The following is a 19,460-nucleotide window of genomic DNA, read 5'->3' as shown; positions in this document are numbered from 1 at the left end:
TGAATTGGGGAATTTGAGATTGTTTGTCTTCACCAAGGTTAAGCTATTTGAAATATGCAGCAGATTGACGGGAGAGCTAAGGCTAACAAGTTATAGAGTTCCCTATAAATAAAAGGTATGATACAAGTTAAATATTCACCAATGATGTATTCCACAGGCGTCATGTTTTTCTTCCACGTCTTAATTGGCAAAGAAAAATAGCAGCAACAGTTCAATAAGTCTCATTACAGCTTTTGTGTTGGTTATTCTTCGACTTGTGTTTTCTAAATCAATATGTTCACACTCAAGTATTTATTTCCCGGCGTATAACAGCAAGCTGTTGTGTTTTAATGTTTACATGGATTACCATAATCTGTTTGCCTGTGAAATTAGCTACTAAACAGCCCCGATGAACACTAGAAGAATAAAGCTCCACTGGAAGAGAACCTAGCTCAGGGGATTCTGGAGCAGAGCATTCTTGGCACATGTTCTCTGGCACTGAAATTAAGCTGTGATAACAGTTCTGTGTACGCTACTGACTGAAGAGCCGTTTACCGCTCGTCTTTTAGTCAGGCCGGGGTTCGGTTGGGGCCTTTTGTGGTTTTTATTTGTTGTGTAATCAATTATGATTTGAACTCCTTTTTAAGGCCTTTGTGGTGACTAATTTGGAATGCTTTCTTTGAGCCAACTTCACATCTTGGTTTGTCTGTATATTTCCCGTAGCCACATGTTTGACCCTCATTCATGCATTATGGACTTGCACTCTAAAGACTACTGCATGGGGTGGGCTTCTCTCAATCGCTATCTCTCACCCTCCCTCTCTCCCTCCCTGTGCCTGGCAGGCAGCTAGGCAGTATACTGGCCCTCCACCCAACAGTCTCTCTTCATTTGAATGTTTTCGCTTGGCTCGATGGTGTGCACCCATTCCAGCTTGTTTTATGTCATGCTGCTCCCTTTGGAGTTTTTTCCAGATGTCTCAAACTATTTCCTCTGAGGCGCTCGCCGCTGTTTTTGGCCCTCCAGAATCTGGGCATCTTCGCCGCGGCCTGACATTAAACATGAACGCTCTCTCACTGAGGCGGTGTCAATTTGTGCCGTATTTTTCTTTGTGGTAGGAGAGATGTCTGGCGTTCTTGTGTACATGACCCAGCCCCCCTCGCCCCCTTCTGTAAGGTTTTCACTAATCGCTGCTGTTGAATTATACATCCAAGTGAATTGCTAACTAAGATGCCCCAACTGCTTGATGCTATGGACATTATTTAGATCATTTTGTATCAGAACATAGTGTACTGTGCTGGTACTAGCTTAATTATCGTAAAGCGTCTTTCAAGGTTTTAGATGCTTTGAGGTTTCATCATTTGACATTGGCAAAGTTCTGCTTTTCGCTTTCTCTAGTAGTACAGAGTTTTAAGTTCTAGGATACGGTGCACAATAATTCTGAATGTTTTTTTCAATAACAATAATTTCAAATGCGGAAATATGATACTTTTGTTCTAAAGTGTCTCTGTTGTAGTTGCCTATGATAATCAGCGTTCAAACATCTTGGTGAACCCGTTTGTATCGTTTCATGTTTGCATTCTCTGAATTGTGTCCAGTACAGCGCTACTGGTCAAGCTTTGCGGCAGTCAAAAAGGAGCCCTGTCTTTCTGACAGGCTGAGAACGTCTGATGAAAGTTATGCAAAGACACTGATTGTACTGGCATTTTTCTATCCATATCAATGTCTTGCATCTCCAAAGCTCTGCTGGGCCTTGACTACAGTGTGGGTAGAGGTGCATGCTCTGGACAATTTTATTTAGGGACGATTTTTCAAATTTTCATAGCAATCGATAATCGGCATTTTTGGACGCAGAGTATGGCAGAGTATGGCAGAGTATGGCAGAGTATGGCAGAGTATGGCAGAGTATGGCAGAGTATGGCAGAGTATGGCAGAGTATGGCAGAGTATGGCAGAGTATGGCAGAGTATGGCAATATTTAGACTTAGAGTTGCCACTGTTCAATAAAATACATAACTGTTCTGTATTTCACTGAAAGAATAAACGTTTGGTTTTTCGAAATGATAATTTCCAGATTTGACCATATTAATGACTTAAGGCTCGTATTTCTGTGTGTTTATTATATTATAATTAAGTCTATGATTTTATATTTGATAGAGCAGTCTGACTGAGCGGTGGTAGGCAGCAGCAGGCTCAAGCATTCATTCAAACCGCACTGTCCTCTGTTTTCCAGCAGCTTTTCGCAATGCTTGAAGCACAGCTCTGTTTATGTCATCAAGCCTATCAATGCCTGAGATTAGGCTGACAATACTATAGTGCCTATAAGAACATCCAATAGTCAAAGGTATATGAAATACAAATGGTATAGAGAGAGAGTCCAATAATAACTACAACCTAAAACTTCTTAACTGGGAATATTGAAGACTCACGTTAAAAGGAACCACCAGCTTTCATATGTTCTGAGCACGGAACTTAATGTTTAGCTTTTTTACATGGCACACATGGCACATAATTGCACTTCTCCAACACTGTTTTTGCATTATCTAAACCAAATTGAACGCGTTTCATTATTTATTTGAGACTAAATTTATTTTATTTATGTATTAAGTTAAAATAAGTGTTCATTGTTCATTCAGTATTACAAATATATGTGTAGAAATCGTCCGATTAATCGGTATCGGCTTTTTTGGTCCTCCAATAATCTGTGTTGAAAGGTCATAATCGGTCCACCTCTAGTGTGGCGGGGAGAACCTTCACGGCTCCTTGCATGGTACAGAAAACAGCATGTCAGAGTAGATCTGTGATTTAGTACCCATGATTTATTACAAAGATGTCTCTCCATTCATTTCAACTAACATTGTTTAAAATGCTTGCATGTGCTTTGATTATTTGAATTCTACCGGTTCTTTACTTATTGTTTTGCCTAAATCTGTCCATCCATCGGTCTTTTAATGTTTTTTTTAACTGTGTACCATCTGACTTTCATGTAACGGATGTTAGTGCATGACATCACTTACATTCTGTAAAATGTTTTAACACCACTGAACAAAAAAACGGAATAATAAATTCCATAAAATAAAACCGCTGTTTTATTGGTGAAATAGAGAAGAGGGTTTTCCATCCGTTCATTGGAAAACAACAGTGATTTGGCGTCATGCTCACCAGACACGTAAAAGGTCTACAGAGGTTAAATGTTAATCAGTGATGATAGAAAAGGCAGCATTAGCACAACAATTTGCCAGGGAGAAGAATTCGGACTTTGCTAATCAGCTTTACGTAATCAAGTCTGTGCATTTGCATGATAATGCCCCAATTATTTAGAAAGCTGCTAATCAAAACCCAAAAGTGGAATTCAGTCCCTTTGGAATTTTCCCTGATTCCATTTGGCTCTCCTTCCTCCTCCCTGCTTAGTCAGCAACTTCTACTCAGCTTACACTCTCTCTTATGCACCTGAATACACACACACCACACACACACACACACACACACACACAGTTTTATCCATAGAGATACAATATTATACTATTGAATATACTACTGTTGTTCCAGTTCATTCTGTGGTTTCATCTGTTTTGTCAGTCAATAGTGATAGTCTTATCTTGACTTATTTACTGTAATGACGTTATCATACTGTACGTGTCAAAGTAATTGGCCAGTCTGATTTGTGACTGTATAACTGCCTGAGCCCTGCTCAAGGCTTCTGATTACAAAAGACCAAGGATTAACTCGCTCTGTTCCAGGCAGGGGTTTTAATCAGATTCCCCCCCCCCCCCACTGGCTTTTAAGACATTTGTTTTTGTTTTCTTTGTATTTGATCATGCTTTGTGTGGTTTTGTGTTTTTCATCCATCCCATTCATAATCCTCCACCCGTCTCTATGGACATGGTGTGTGTTGGACCCAGACTGCTGTGTCCACTGCATCCTGGCCTGTCTGTTCTGTGAGTTCCTGACCCTGTGCAACATGGTGGTGGCCCAGGCTAGCTGTGGCACCTGCACCTCGGAGGCCTGCTGCTGCTGCTGCTGCGCTGAGGACATGGGAGATGACTGCAACTGCCCCTGCGACGACATGGACTGTGGCATCATGGACGCCTGCTGCGAGTCCTCCGACTGCCTGGAGATCTGCATGGAGTGCTGCGGCATCTGCTTCCCCACATAGGAAGGACCATGATGGCGATGGGATTGGGAATGTTGGTCGTAGTGCTACTGCTACCTGTACTTTACGCTCCAGCAGAGAGGGAGGGAGAGGAAAAGTGTGTGTGTGGGCTAATTAGGTGTGTGTGTTTAGCATATGTGTGTGTTTACAAGTGCGTGCCTTCGATTTAAGCCCACACAGAGAGATCTATTAATCTACACTGGGCCTCTTTGCCAACATGGCCAAGCAGGGGCCAAAAATAGTTTTATAAATGCTTTTTGTTACGTACCACAAGTATAAACATGCTATATGAACATTTATTTTATTTACCAAAGTGTGTTTTTAAATTTGACCAATATGTTAATCAGTTCTTTAAAAAGTATTACCTTAGATGCCTTATTGGATAGGAAGATCATCTCTATCATTTCAGGAATACTGTCCGACAGACATCTTTGCCTTGAAAGTTTTCTTCTTTTTTCACTACCAAAATGTAAATTCCTGACACTAAACCAAAGGAATACATGTTCTACCTTGATATTTAGCAGCCTTTTAGTGTGTTTAGACAGTACTGTATGACACTGTAATAACTTTGTTTTTTTGGATGTGTTTTTCCTACTCATATTAATACACCTATTAGAGGTATAAGAACTACGAGACACACATTCGTGGACAATGTCTAACAGAACAGCCGTAGTTATAGTCCATATCTACTGTAGTTTGCAAAACTATACGTTTTGAAAAGCTCCATGTAAAGATAGTTTGAAGATCAGCACTAAATCGGGTAGATTAGTGTATACCTTTTTCTGTTAATGTATTTAATCCAGATATCAGTTTTTGTTCTGTAACATTTCAACTATGTAAATAATGTATGTGCTTTGTAGGGCACGTTTTAGTTGTCTTTCGGATTCAAGTGTGCTTGAGTTACTTACAAAACTGCACAAATGGAGCTCCATTATGTATAACCAATGCTAATCTCGGACACCCACAACTAAAATCTCTGTTGCTTGTCGTCGCATCCCAGAGTCTTTAGGAAGATGTTACGAAACCATTTCTCTTACGTAGTCTGTCCACGAGAGACTTCTGCTAATATCTACCTGTATCAACAAATCTCTTTTGAGAAGGATTGATGGATGACAGGCAGGGTTAACCATAGGGTTAACATGGAGTTCAAGGACATTACATTTACATTTAAGTCATGGGTTGTCAGGCTTTGGAGTATGCTGCCATTGCTGTTATTAGATCAGAGGAGATTTTGATTTAGGCCTACCGTCAACAGTTCACTCCAGATATGAGTAGTAGAATTCTTGTCTGATTGTTGGCCTGATATAACTAATGATTAATGCACATTTGAGTTATACTGTAGCGTGTGCCCTCACGCAATGTTAAAGCCATATTGTTGGAAATAATGGTTTTAGTCTATCCTGAAGACCCTCACCATGGTTTTCACCTGTCAGTCTTTCAAGCCGTGAATTTACTGGATATACATTGGATATACTGGCTTCCTGGAATATACAAGGGATGAGACATTTTTACGACTGGTGAATTGCGCAACATTTTATCATTGTCATAACATTTTGTTCCCTACAATCATTGTTTTATATTGTTGTCAATTTTGCTCAGTCTTACACTCCTCTTTGATTACATACTGTACGGTACGACTGTTAGTTCTGTGATGTTATTTAGCATGTATTTGGGATACTGCCTCAGTATTACTTGTTCAAATGCACTCTTTAGTAACAGAAAGTGATAAGGAATTAAAACATGGCTGACCCTGTTTGCCATAAGCGGCTTTTGGATTACAAGTGAATGACTCGCAACACAATAAGGAAATATTCTGGACTGTCAGATTCAGAGAAGAGAATCTTAAACTAATGAACAACATTTTTTTTTTCTTCTTCTGTGTATCAAGTTGAGTTTGGTGAATCACTTTCTCAGTCTCAAAGATTTGCTTTGATGTTGTTTTAGTGATACTTAACACAGGGACTCATTAGTGTGTTGCTTTTCTAAATGGCAAAGTTCCTTCACTTTACACCATCAAAGATAATGTGCTGTCAGATCTTAGGCTTGCTTCTCTAATGGTGGATTGTCATTATGTTTAAAGGAGTTGGAAGGACACCTCCGCAGCAGATAGTGTTCAGTCGCACTCTGTATGAAACTAAGCCGCTGACCTCTTAACATTCGTATGATTAACTAACACGGTCTTTCTCTGGATATTTTCTTCTGGATATACAGGCCTATGAACAGGAACAACACTATAGATAATGTGAAGACATAGTATTTACATGTATTTATCTTTTTTTCCCTCTAACTGTAGTATGTTTTTATATTCTTTCCACTAGTTGTGTATATGATATACTGTACCGTCTTCACCATCTTCTAGAATACCTATTTTCACTGCATTTAGCATACAACACAGTTTGTAGGTTGTTGTACATTAATTCAGAATCATGTCTGAAATAATAAAAAATATAAAAATAAGTATGAACATTGTAAATTTGACTTTTTATCGCTTGTCTTCAGATTTGCTTTGAGCCATTTTGTAACAATTCCTGGCATGCAAGCAGATCCCTTGGCACTTTACCAACTGTTTTGTCACTCCTTTTCATGCCATACATAGCATTGGCATGAGATTAACAGGATGAACACATGGCTACAGCACAAAACGATCTGCTCATAAGATACCAGTATGTTATACATACAGTGCATTTAGAAAGTATTCAGACACCTTCACTTTTTAACATTTTGTTACTTTATAACCTTATTCTAAAATTAATTAAATGTTGTTCCTCATCAATCTACACACAACACCTCATAATGACGAAGCGAAAACAGGTTTTAGAATTGTTTGCAAATGTATTAAAAATACAAAACACCTTATTTACGTACATATTCAGACCCTTTCCTATGAGACTTTCAATTGAGCTCAGGTGCATCCTGTTTCCATTATCCTTGATGTTTCTACAACTTGATTAGAGTTCACCTATGGTCAATTGATTGGACATGATTTGGAAAGGCACACACCAGTCTATATAAAGTCCCACAGTTTACAGTGCATGTCAGAGCAAAAACCAAGCCATGAAGTCGACGGCATTGTCCGTAAAGCTCAAAGACAGGATTGTGTTGTCACAGAAATGTATGCAGAATTGAAGGTCCCCAAGACTACATTGACCTCCATTATTAAATGAAGGACTTTGGAGCCACCAAGACGACTGACCGCCCGGCCAAACTGAGCAATTGGGGGAGAAGGCCCTTGGTCAGGGAGGTGACCAAGAACTTAATGGTCACTGACAGCGCTACAGAGTTCCTGTCAGTGGTTGAACCTTTCAGAAGGACAACCATATCTGCAGAATTCCACCAAGCAGGCCTTTATGGTAGAGTGGCCAGAAGGAAGCCTCACTAAAAGGCACATGACAGCCTGCTTGGAGTTTGCCAAAAGGCACCTAAAGGACTCACGGACCATGAGAAACAAGATTCTCTGGTCTGATGAAACCAAGATTGAGCTCTTTGGCCTGAATGCCAAGTGTCACATCTGGAGGAAACCTGGCACCATCCTTAAGGTGAAGCATGGTGGTGGCAGCATCATGCTGTGGGGATGTTTTTCAGCAGGAGGGACTGGGAGACTAGTCAGGATAAAGGCAAAGATGTACAGAGAGATCCTTCATGAAAACCTGCTTCAGAGCGCTCAGGACCACCGACTGGGGGTTCACCTACCAACAGGACAACGATTCTAAGCACACAGCCAAGAAAACGCAGGAGTGACTTCGGGACAAGTCTCTGAATGTCCTTGAAGTAGCCGAGCCAAAGCCCAGACTTGAACCAATTGAACATCTCTGCAGAGACCTGAAAATAGCTGTGCAGCGACGCACCCCATCCAACCTGACAGAGCTTGAGAGGATCTGTAGAGATGAATGGGGAAATCCCCTAATAAAGGTGTACTAGCTAGTAGCGTCATACCCAAGAAGACTCGAAGCTGTAATCGCTGCCAAAGGTGCTTCAAGAAAGTACTGAGTAAAGGGTCGGAATACATATGTAAATGTTGCGTTTCATTTTTAAAATACATTTGCATTAAAAAAATGTCCATTTTGTGGTATTGTGTGTAGATTGAGGAAAAATACAATTTAATCCATTTTAGAATAAGGCTATAACAAAATGTGGAAAAAGTCAAGAGGTCTGAATACTTTCCGAATGTACTGTATGGCATATGTACATCCTTATTTGGTGGGCTGCAGTCAATTTGTGGAGGACTCTTTGTGTGTGCGCTCTCTTTGACCAACTCTATTAGCTTGTGTACTGTAATTGTACTGTCTGCTTTCCAAAATAGTTATGAATTGGCAGGTACTATAATCCCTCAAATTGCATATTATAATATTTTTTTATAATATTTTTTTGTCAATTGTATAGTGTAACAATGACACCGGTGTGTAATGTGGGGGGTCAGTAGTATGACTACAGCACAGGTTCTCTGGACAATGATACACTGCCTGTTACACTACCGTCCTCTTTCATCTTCACCACAATTCATCACTCATATACAATGGGTTGTCTATGTAGTACGGCTCAGTGTGGTTCCCCTCTGCTCTACACTCTATTAGAGAGCCTCTCACGTAGACGCAGCGGAGGAACATGGAAACACGGCCACCAACACTCGGCGAGGTCAGCAGGGACCATGGAGAGCAATGCCCTGACCTTTGACTGACACAACCTCCTGTTAACCTCTCAATTAACTCCTGCGCCTAGCCCACCTGGCGATTGGGTGATGATGGCAGGCGAACCTGCTGCAAGCTAACAGAGATAGGGAGGATCCTTCCCTTTTGTCATTTTCTGCCTGGATAAACATTGCCCAGGAAATTACCATCTTATTTCACTAATGCATTGTAAAATATTGTCCCCGGCCCCCGAAACGCCTTTCCTTTCTCTATAATCACATAGGAGTTCTTTCTTTCACTCTTTTTTTCCCTCTATTTTTTGAGAGGAAAATATGTGAAAACCCCAGGTGTGTAAGTGTGCGATGACCTTTTCACAAAGTCACCCACCTTTCCCATCCTTTTAATCAGTCCCCCTCTGTTCCTGGCTGTGCGAGTGCCTGTAATGTCACAATTAAGACACATCCATTGTTTCTGTTTTCGGTCTTGAAATTTGGTGCTTCTTGGACCTGGGGTCATCTCTCAATATTAAATAAAAGTGCCTTACCACCCCTCCTTTCTCTTCCTCTCTCTTGCGCTGTCTCCTTTCTCTCTTCTTTCTGGGTGGGATGGAATTGTCACTCAGAAAATGATTGTCTGCTGCCCTTAGCCATGAGAACAAATTTATACTGTCACTTTTTATTGCATAAAGGGATGGGGCTTTTAATGGTGTTTAGTTGCCTCATTTTCACATTAGAGGTAGGCTTCAGTCACATATTGAAGATTAACCATACTGATAATTATAACTAATACAAGTAATTTGATAGGAACAAGAGGGTGGTTGCATTACATGGCAATTTACCACATAGGACCGTGTCTTCCAAATGGTCCAGTTATAGTACTCGTCATTATGTTTAGTGTTTGTGCTTTTGTACTGCTGTCCTTTCAGCCCGTGCAAATTAAACCTCTTTACCTGGTAATTAGAACAGAGATGCAGCATGTTTGGTAAAAAGACACATCTCATGTTCCATTTCACTTATGAAGCTTGGGTATTATTTTATGCTCTGCCATGGCTAGGAACACCATGCAGCCAAGTGATGCACCTGCTCCGAACATCACATGTGATGATGCATAATGCAAGCAACGTCCTTTCTTCTCAGAGCCTGTGTCAAAGTTTGAAGGACTCCCGCTATTTAGGCTTGTAGCGCGGTATAAAAATAATATGAGGCAGATCTTTCGGAGGGGGTAAGCAAGATGGAGGGGGAAAAGGAATGGAGTTCAAGTCATGTCACTCTAAATTAATCTCCTCAGGTAGTGGCCCCATTAGGGTTCACACACGGGCCCGGTTTACTATGCAAATGGGGTCATTACCTGGAGAAGTTAATTGACTCTGACACAGGGCCAGAATGGTGAAACCACGTGATGTTTATTTGCTTGTTATGAAAATGCTTGAGAATATGGCTTGAGTCTGCACACATGAAAATTATATTGATGAAAATATTGTGGAGAAGTCGCGTTAAAGGGATATTTTAAATTAGAAAATTTGCCGTTTTTTTATTATCATTTTGATGGATGATCATTATAGAAATGGCTAGATATCTGAACCTTCTATTTTTTAGTAGCGATTTGATTTATGTGCATTTAATGATGTATGAACACTTATATTTAACATGAAATATTCCACCATCACCTCACATAGGATATCACACTTTACAAATAAATGTATTATCTTTTACAAAAATGCATTTTTGCTCTTTTTCTACAAAACAGACACCCAGGAATTAAATGTAAATGGTTAGATTTGTATTTTTTCCCCTTTTGCACAGCAACGTGTCGTTCTACTCATACCCTAAATATTTGAAGATCCCCTTCACTAAAGCTTTGCTGCTGTATGAGGGCATCTCACTGTGCGTAATCTTTCTGTTACCTGGAGGCGCTGAAGACAACATGTAAAGACAGCAAGTGCCATGCGCTTGTGCCATGCACGAGCTGAGCCCAAAACCTGCCGGAGGAATGGGGAGCAGAGGTTCAAAGTTTCTGCCACTTGACTCTGTGAAGTGGGGACTGACAACACCTGCCTGAGAGATTGAAAGGAAGAAATGAAGGAAAGAAAGCAAGGAGGGATGGAAGGAAATAGGGTAGACACAATGAGATGTTTTCAAATAATTTCCGCTCGATTGCACAAAGTGTCCCCCACCCGTTACAGCCTTCTAGCCCCCCACACCACCCTCTGTGAGTTGTATCTGTAAGTAAGCATGCATGTAAATCGACCATTTGTATCAAGACCTGTCAGCTTGTTCCCTTTGTTTGGGGGGTGTTTAAGACTGGGCTGCGGGCTCAGGCCTCTGCACTGCAAGTGAAACATCATACTAAAGTTGTACACTTTCAACTTTTTTTCCTTTCCAAAGGTAATGGGCCGTGGGAGAGGCAAATTGAGAAGGACGTGTGGAACAGAACTGCCTGTTTGTTTGCTTGTACACGGTCCTTGAACTATAAATTAGATGTCACCATTGTTACCTGTCATTTACTGATGTGGATGTGTTGTATTTTCTCCCCGGGTCGCTGGTTTGATTTTTTATTTTTTTGCTCTTAACATAACTTAAATGAACGGCTCCAACTGGCCTCCAGTCCAGTGGGTCTTAACCTGGGTTCGATCGAAACCCAGGGGTTCGGTGAGTCAGTCTCAGGGGTTCGGCGGAGGTCAAGACAAACATCCGATTCATATGATTCGTGATGACACGCTCTGCTTGGCCATCATTGGCTGCAGGTGATCAAGATACATCGCTTGGCCTATCTGTGCTGCAGGGAATTTGGTGCGCTCAGTTTGTGACTGTGGTGATGGTACGTCTTGTGATTTCTTTCTTAATATTTTAATCCCTTCATACTTACTATGTCAAGGAAAAAAGAAAGTGGTCGGACGAATATGTACAATATGGATTTACATGTATAACCGACCGTGATGGGAGTCTGTGTCCTAACTGCATGATTTGCAATGCCAAGTTTTGAGCAATTCTAGTCTAGCACCGGCAAAACTAAGAGAACACTTCCTTAAGCTGCATGGAGATGGAAAATACAAGAACACAACACTCGCTGAATTCAAGGTGAAGAGAGCCAGATTCGATGAAAAGGCTACTCTGCCTGTTCTCGGCTTTGTACCCATCAACAAACCGATCCTCACAGCATCGTACGAAGTTGCTTACCTGATCGCAAAGCAGGGCAAACCACACACCATTGGTGAAACACTCATAAAACCAGCTGTGTTGAAGATGGCGAATATCATGCTGGGAAAAGAAGCCGAAGTTAAGTTATCCCAAATTCGTCTTTCAAATGACACCATGAGCGACAGAATAGAGGACATGAGCAAAGACATCTTGGCTCAAGTAGTTGCAGATCTGATTTCAAGTCCGGCAAAATTCAGCCTTCAACTCGACGAGACCACAGACGTTTCCAATCTAAGCCAGCTTGCTGTATTCGTGCGCTATGCGAAAGACGACGTGATAAAGGTATAATTTTTATTTTGTAAGCCTCTTACAACAACAACTAAGGCAGCCGATGTGAAGAAATTTGTGGATGACTTCTTCAAAGACAACAATCTTTCGTGGGATATGGTTTCTGCAGTTTGTTCGGATGGAGCTCCAGTCATGCTGGGAAGAAAGTCTGGTTTTGGTGCGCTAGTGAAAGCCGATGCACCACACATCATTGTTATGCATTATATTCTGCACAGGCATGCTTTGGCAACAAAAACCTTGCCTCCAAAACTGGCAGAAGTATTAAAAATTGTAGTGGAATGCGTGAACTATGTGCGAACTTAGTGCTCTGCGGCATCGCATCTTCAGTGAGCTGTGTAAAGAAATGGGCTCTGAATTCGAGGTACTTCTGTACCATTCTAACATTAGGTGGTTATCCTTGGGACAGGTGCTGAATCGTGTTTTTGCTGTGCGTGTGGAATTAGCCCTGTTTTTGCAAGAGCACCAACATTGTCATGCAGATTGCTTCAAAAATTCTGAGTTCATTCTCATTTTAGCGTACATGGCCAATATCTTTGCAGCTCTCAATCAAAAGATGCAGGGCGGTGGAGTCAACATCATCGAAGTGGAGGAAAACTTGAAGGCTTTTCAAAAAAAGCTACCGTTATGGCAACGACGAACAGAGAACAATAACTTCGCAAACTTTCCCCTGCTGGATGACTGTGTAAGTAAGATCGAAGATGTATCTGGAATCGGAGACATTTCTGTACCCGCTGAACTGAAGCAAGCAATTGCCACGCACTTAGATGAGCTTGCAAAGTAGCTGTCTCGATGGATACTTCCCTACAAGAGAGTCATATCCAGCATGGGTCAGACAGCCGTTCACGTTTAGTGTTGAGACAACAGATGTCAATGATGAATACCTCGATGAAATCATTGAAATTCAGCAGAGCCAGGTTCAACAGCAACTCTTCAGAACAATAACGCTTTCAATGTTTTGGTGTCAACAAATGGTAACGTACCCTGTTATTGCTAAGAAAGCTCTGGAGATTTTCATACCGTTTGTTACAACATATCTTTGCGAGCAATCCTTTTCGAGGATGCTGGACATAAAAACGAAGAAAAGGAACAGACTTTGTTGCGAAAATGACATGAGTGGCACTTGCCAAGGTGAAGCCGCGCATTTCTGAACTGGTCTCTGAAAGGCAACAGCAGAAGTCACACTGATTTGCAGTATATATTCATTATTATGTTTTTGTTTTTGTGTGAAAATGTTATGATGATTTTGTTCTTTGAACACAGTGATGTTGATGCACGGTTCATTTTGTGCACCAGTCAAATATATACCTATGTTTTGAATTTGATTTCTTTTCAATTAAGAAGGGTTCGGTGAATGCGCATATGAAACTGTTGGGGTTCAGTACCTCCAACAAGGTTATTAAGAACCACTGCTCCAGTCATCTCGTTGGGATTGACAGTTTGTTTGGAACGCTGAGTGCTTGCTTCATTGTACTCCGGTTATTTACAACCAGGTAATGCTGCCATGCTTGTCAAAGGTATGTAACTATATATATCCCTCAGGACAGTTGCCTTGGGCCGTTTCTGTTCTCTATTTTTACAAATGACACCTGTAAAACGTGAATTAAACGCAGTCTCAAATAGCTGCCAGTCCCTTTCTAATAGCCCGGTATTGGCCCACGTTTGAGCTAATAAATTACTTTTAAATAAACGCTGGGTTTAAATGAATTGTTTACGATGTTACCATGATTTGTTACATTAAATCATTCAGTAATGACAGCAATAATCAGTTTCTCGCCAGTGAGAAACTGCTAGCCATTGGCTGCTAACAGAGCTGAAACTGCTAGCTAACTGGCAAGCACAAAAACAGTCAACAATTGGAGAGTACAGCCTCCTAGAAATCATCAGATCGTCCTCTAGTGGCGAAAGTAAGAACTTAAATGCACAGTCAAAGATGTCAGGTCAGCAGCATACCACCCTGCATCCCACTGCTGGCTTTCCTCTGAAGGTAAGCAGGGTAGGTCCTGGTTGGTACCTGGATGGGAGACCAGGAAGTGGTGTTGGGGGGCCAGTAGGAGGCACTCCTACTGGCCAGTGGGATATTACTCCTAAAATATCCCAATACCCCACGGCAGTGTGATTAGGGACATTGTCCTTTGTAAGGTGCCATCTTTCGGATAGGAAGTTCAACGGGTGTCCTGACACTGTGGTCACTAACGATCCCATGGCACTTAACATAAGAGTAGGGATGTTAACCCCAGCGTCCTGGCTAAATTCCCAATCTACCCCTCATACCATAATGGCCACCTAAGCTTCCAATTGGCTCATTAATCTCCCCCCCCCCTCTCTCTGCTGTAACTATGCCCCAGGTTGTTGCTGTAAATTAATGTGTTCTCAGTCAATTTACCTGGTAAAATAGAACTGCTGGAATTCAACAATGAACTATGCAAATAAGCAACAGCTTTGTGCATTAAGGAAATAGACGCCTAGCTTAAATAGAAGCCTGTCTCTAAGCGCCTGTTGTGTTCAGTGATTTAAGCACATGCATGTCTTGGCTATTAATGGTAGTTTTACAGTATGGATGCTGCTGATTGCACACTCTACACATCAGCACCTACAGCCAGTGGATTCATTGAGACTCTTAGCAAGGAGTTACAGTCAGTGTCCGAATGGGTAATTAACAATAAACTGGTCTTAAATACATTTAAAACCAAGAGCATTGTATTTGGTTCAATGCATTCTCTTAGACCTAAACCTCACCTGGAGGTTTGAGTAAAGGGTCTGACCATTGAACAAGTTGAAGAAACTGAACTTTTTTTGCAAATGTGTAATTAAATATATACTTTGGCAAACTCTAAGCGGGCTGTCATGTGCCTTTTACTGAGGAGTGGCTTCCATCTGGCCACTCAACCATAAAGGCCTGATTGGTAGAGTGCCACAGAGATGGTTGTCTTTCTGGAAGGTTCTCCCATCTCCACAGAGGACCTCTAGAGCTCTGTCAGAGCCTTTGGGTTCTTGGTCACCTCCCTGACCAAGTCCCTTCTCCCCCGATTGCTCTGTTTGGCTCTAGGAAGAGTCTTGGTGGTTCCAAACTTCTTCAATTTAAGAATGATGGAGGCCACTGTGTTCTTGGGGACCTTCAATGCAGCAGACATTTTTTGGTACCTTCCACAGATCTGTGCCTCGAAACAATCCTGTCTCTGAGATCTATAGACAATTCCTTCAACCTCATGGCTTGTTATTTTGTTTTGACATGCACTGTCAACTGTGGGCACCTTAATATAGACAGGTGTGTGCCTTTCCAAATCATGTCCAATCAATTGAATTTACCACAGGTGACTCCAATCAAGTTGTGTAGACATCTCAAGGATGATCAATGTAAGTCTCATAGCAAAGGGTCTGAATACTTATGACTAATGTATTTCTGGTTTTGCTTTGTCATTATGCTGTATTGTGTGTAGATTGCTGATAATTTTAATCTGGGGGATTCCAGGAGAACGCTACCTGCCCCAATGCATAGTGGCAACTGTAAAGTTTGGTGGAGGAGGAATAATGGCCTGGGGCTGTTTTTCGTGGTTCGGGCCATGCCCCTTAGTTCCATTAAAGGGAAATTTAACGCTACAGCAGACAATGACATTCTAGACGATTCTGTGCTTCCAACTTTGTGGCAACAGGGGAAGGTCCTTTCCTGTTTCATGACAATGCCCTCGTGTACATAGCGTGGTCCATACAAAAATGGTTTGTCAAGAGAGGTGTGGAAGAAGTTGACTGGCCTGCACAGATCCCTGACTTCAACCCCATCGAACACCTTTGGGATGAATTGGAACGCTGACTGCGAGCAAGGCCTAATCTCCCAACATCAGTGCCCGACCTCACTAATGCTCTTGTGGCTGAATGGAAGCAAGTCCCGGCAGCAATGTTCCAACATCTAGTGGAATGCCTTCCCAGAAGAGTGGAGGAATGTTATAGCAGCAAAGGAGGGACAAAGTCCATATTAATGCCCATGATTTTGGAATGAGATGTCCACATACTTTTGGTCATATTGTGTAAAAAAAAAAAAGTTTATCTTGGTGACTTTCCAATATAGAACTCGTATTATTTATTTTGAATTTAATATCTTACGATGTTCTTGTCTGTAACTGTTCTGTACTTTGTCATGTATTTGTATGTTTTATGTGGACCCGAGGAAAAGTAGCTGCTCCATGTGCAGTAGCTAATGGGGAGCCTAATAAACTAAATTAAACAAATCAAATCAAATCAAATTTTATTTGTCACATACACATGGTTAGCAGATGTTAATGCGAGTGTAGCGAAATGCTTGTGCTTCTAGTTCCGACAATGCAGTGATAACCAACAAGTAATCTAACTAACAATTCCAAAACTACTGTCTTATACACAGTGTAAGGGGATAAGGAACATGTACATAAGGATATATGAATGAGTGATGGTACAGAGCAGCATACAGTAGATGGTATCGAGTACAGTATATACATATGAGATGAGTGTGTAGACAAAGTAAACAAAGTGGCATAGTTAAAGTGGCTAGTGATACATGTGTTACATAAGGATGCAGTCGATGATGTAGAGTACAGTATATACATATGCATATGAGATGAATAATGTAGGGTAAGTAACATTATATAAGGTAGCATTGTTTAAAGTGGCTAGTGATATATTTACATCATTTCCCATCAATTCCCATTATTAAAATGGCTGGAGTTGGGTCAGTGTCAATGACAGTGTGTTGGCAGCAGCCACTCAGTGTTAGTGGTGGCTGTTTAACAGTCTGATGGCCTTGAGATAGAAGCTGTTTTTCAGTCTCTCGGTCCCAGCTTTGATGCACCTGTACTGACCTCGCCTTCTGGATGATAGCGGGGTGAACAGGCAGTGGTTCGGGTGGTTGATGTCCTTGATGATCTTTATGGCCTTCCTGTAACAACGGGTGGTGTAGGTGTCCTGGAGGGCAGGTAGTTTGCCCCCGGTGATGCGTTGTGCAGTCCTCACTACCCTCTGGAGAGCCTTATGGTTGAGGGCGGAGCAGTTGCCGTACCAGGCGGTGATACAGCCCGCCAGGATGCTCTCGATTGTGCATCTGTAGAAGTTTGTGAGTGCTTTTGGTGACAAGCCGAATTTCTTCAGCCTCCTGAGGTTGAATAGGCGCTGCTGCGCCTTCTTCACGACGCTGTCAGTGTGAGTGGACCAATTCAGTTTGTCTGTGATGTGTATGCCGAGGAACTTAAAACTAGCTACCCTCTCCACTACTGTTCCATCGATGTGGATAGGGGGTGTTCCCTCTGCTGTTTCCTGAAGTCCACAATCATCTCCTTAGTTTTGTTGACGTTGAGTGTGAGGTTATTTTCCTGACACCACACTCCGAGGGCCCTCACCTCCTCCCTGTAGGCCGTCTCGTCGTTGTTGGTAATCAAGCCTACCACTGTTGTGTCGTCCGCAAACTTGATGATTGAGTTGGAGGCGTGCGTGGCCACGCAGTCGTGGGTGAACAGGGAGTACAGGAGAGGGCTCAGAACGCACCCTTGTGGGGCCCCGTGTTGAGGATCAGCGGGGAGGAGATGTTGTTGCCTACCCTCACCACCTGGGGGCGGCCCGTCAGGAAGTCCAGTACCCAGTTGCACAGGGCGGGGTCGAGACCCAGGGTCTCGAGCTTGATGACGAGCTTGGAGGGTACTATGGTGTTGAATGCCGAGCTGTAGTCGATGAACAGCATTCTCACATAGGTATTCCTCTTGTCCAGGTGGGTTAGGGCAGTGTGCAGTGTGGTTGAGATTGCATCGTCTGTGGACCTATTTGGGCGGTAAGCAAATTGGAGTGGGTCTAGGGTGTCAGGTAGGGTGGAGGTGATATGGTCCTTGACTAGTCTCTCAAAGCACTTCATGATGACGGAAGTGAGTGCTACGGGGCGGTAGTCGTTTAGCTCAGTTACCTTAGCTTTCTTGGGAACAGGAACAATGGTGGCCCTCTTGAAGCATGTGGGAACAGCAGACTGGTATAGGGATTGATTGAATATGTCCGTAAACACACCGGCCAGCTGGTCTGCGCATGCTCTGAGGGCGCGGCTGGGGATGCCGTCTGGGCCTGCAGCCTTGCGAGGGTTAACACGTTTAAATGTCTTACTCACCTCGGCTGCAGTGAAGGAGAGACCGCATGTTTCCGTTGCAGGCCGTGTCAGTGGCACTGTATTGTCCTCAAAGCGGGCAAAAAGTTATTTAGTCTGCCTGGGAGCAAGACATCCTGGTCCGTGACTGGGCTGGATTTCATCTTGTAGTCCGTGATTGACTGTAGACCCTGCCACATGCCTCTTGTGTCTGAGCCATTGAATTGAGATTCCACTTTGTCTCTGTACTGACGCTTAGCTTGTTTAATAGCCTTACGGAGGGAATAGCTGCACTGTTTGTATTCAGTCATGTTGCCAGACACCTTGCCCTGATTAAAAGCAGTGGTTCGCGCTTTCAGTTTCACGCGAATGCTGCCATCAATCCACGGTTTCTGGTTAGGGAATGTTTTTATCGTTGCTATGGGAACGACATCTTCGACGCACGTTCTAATGAACTCGCACACCGAATCAGCGTATTCGTCAATATTCCCATCTGACGCAATACGAAACATGTCCCAGTCCACGTGATGGAAGCAGTCTTGGAGTGTAGAGTCAGCTTGGTCTGACCAGCGTTGGACAGACCTCAGCGTGGGAGCCTCTTGTTTTAATTTCTGCCTGTAGGCAGGGATCAGCAAAATGGAGTCGTGGTCAGCTTTTCCGAAAGGGGGGCGGGGCAGGGCCTTATATGCGTCGCGGAAGTTAGAGTAACAATGATCCAAGGTTTTACCACCCCTGGTTGTGCAATCGATATGCTGATAAAATTTAGGGAGTCTTGTTTTCAGATTGGCTTTGTTAAAATCCCCAGCTACAATGAATGCAGCCTCCGGATAAATGTTTTCCAGTTTGCAAAGAGTTAAATAAAGTTCGTTCAGAGCCATCGATGTGTCTGCTTGGGGGGGGATATATACGGCTGTGATTATAATCGAAGAGAATTCTCTTGGAAGATAATGCGTTCTACATTTGATTGTGAGGAATTCTAAATCAGGTGAACAGAAGGATTTGAGTTCCTGTATGTTTCCTTCATCACACCATGTCCCGTTAGTCATGAGGCATACGCCCCCGCCACTCTTCTTACCAGAGAGATGTTTGTTTCTGTCGGCGCGATGCGTGGAGAAACCCGTTGGCTGCACCGCC

The 19,460-nt window shown here is 42.5% G+C and overlaps 1 protein-coding gene across 4 annotated transcripts in view; it reads left to right on the top strand.

Moving 5' to 3' along the window:
* LOC124013955 (myoD family inhibitor domain-containing protein-like) overlaps nt 1-19,460 on the top strand; it is a 195,541-nt gene that overhangs the window by 21,051 nt on the left and 155,030 nt on the right. For 2 of the 4 annotated variants that reach the window (XM_046328540.1, XM_046328538.1), the window contains one exon: nt 3,878-6,585. The exons of the other annotated variants lie outside the window; for them this stretch is intronic. In XM_046328540.1, coding sequence (XP_046184496.1) covers nt 3,878-4,131 — 254 coding nt within the window. In that variant the 3' untranslated portion in view covers nt 4,132-6,585. Of the gene's footprint in view, nt 1-3,877; nt 6,586-19,460 lie in introns of those variants that run through there. 4 annotated transcript variants of the gene reach the window in all.

Source organism: Oncorhynchus gorbuscha, linkage group LG25, assembly GCF_021184085.1.
Source record: "Oncorhynchus gorbuscha isolate QuinsamMale2020 ecotype Even-year linkage group LG25, OgorEven_v1.0, whole genome shotgun sequence".
In the NCBI taxonomy this organism is placed as follows: Eukaryota; Metazoa; Chordata; class Actinopteri; order Salmoniformes; family Salmonidae; genus Oncorhynchus; species Oncorhynchus gorbuscha.
Note: the sequence above shows the minus strand (reverse complement) of the source record. Positions and strands in the feature narration are given on the sequence as shown.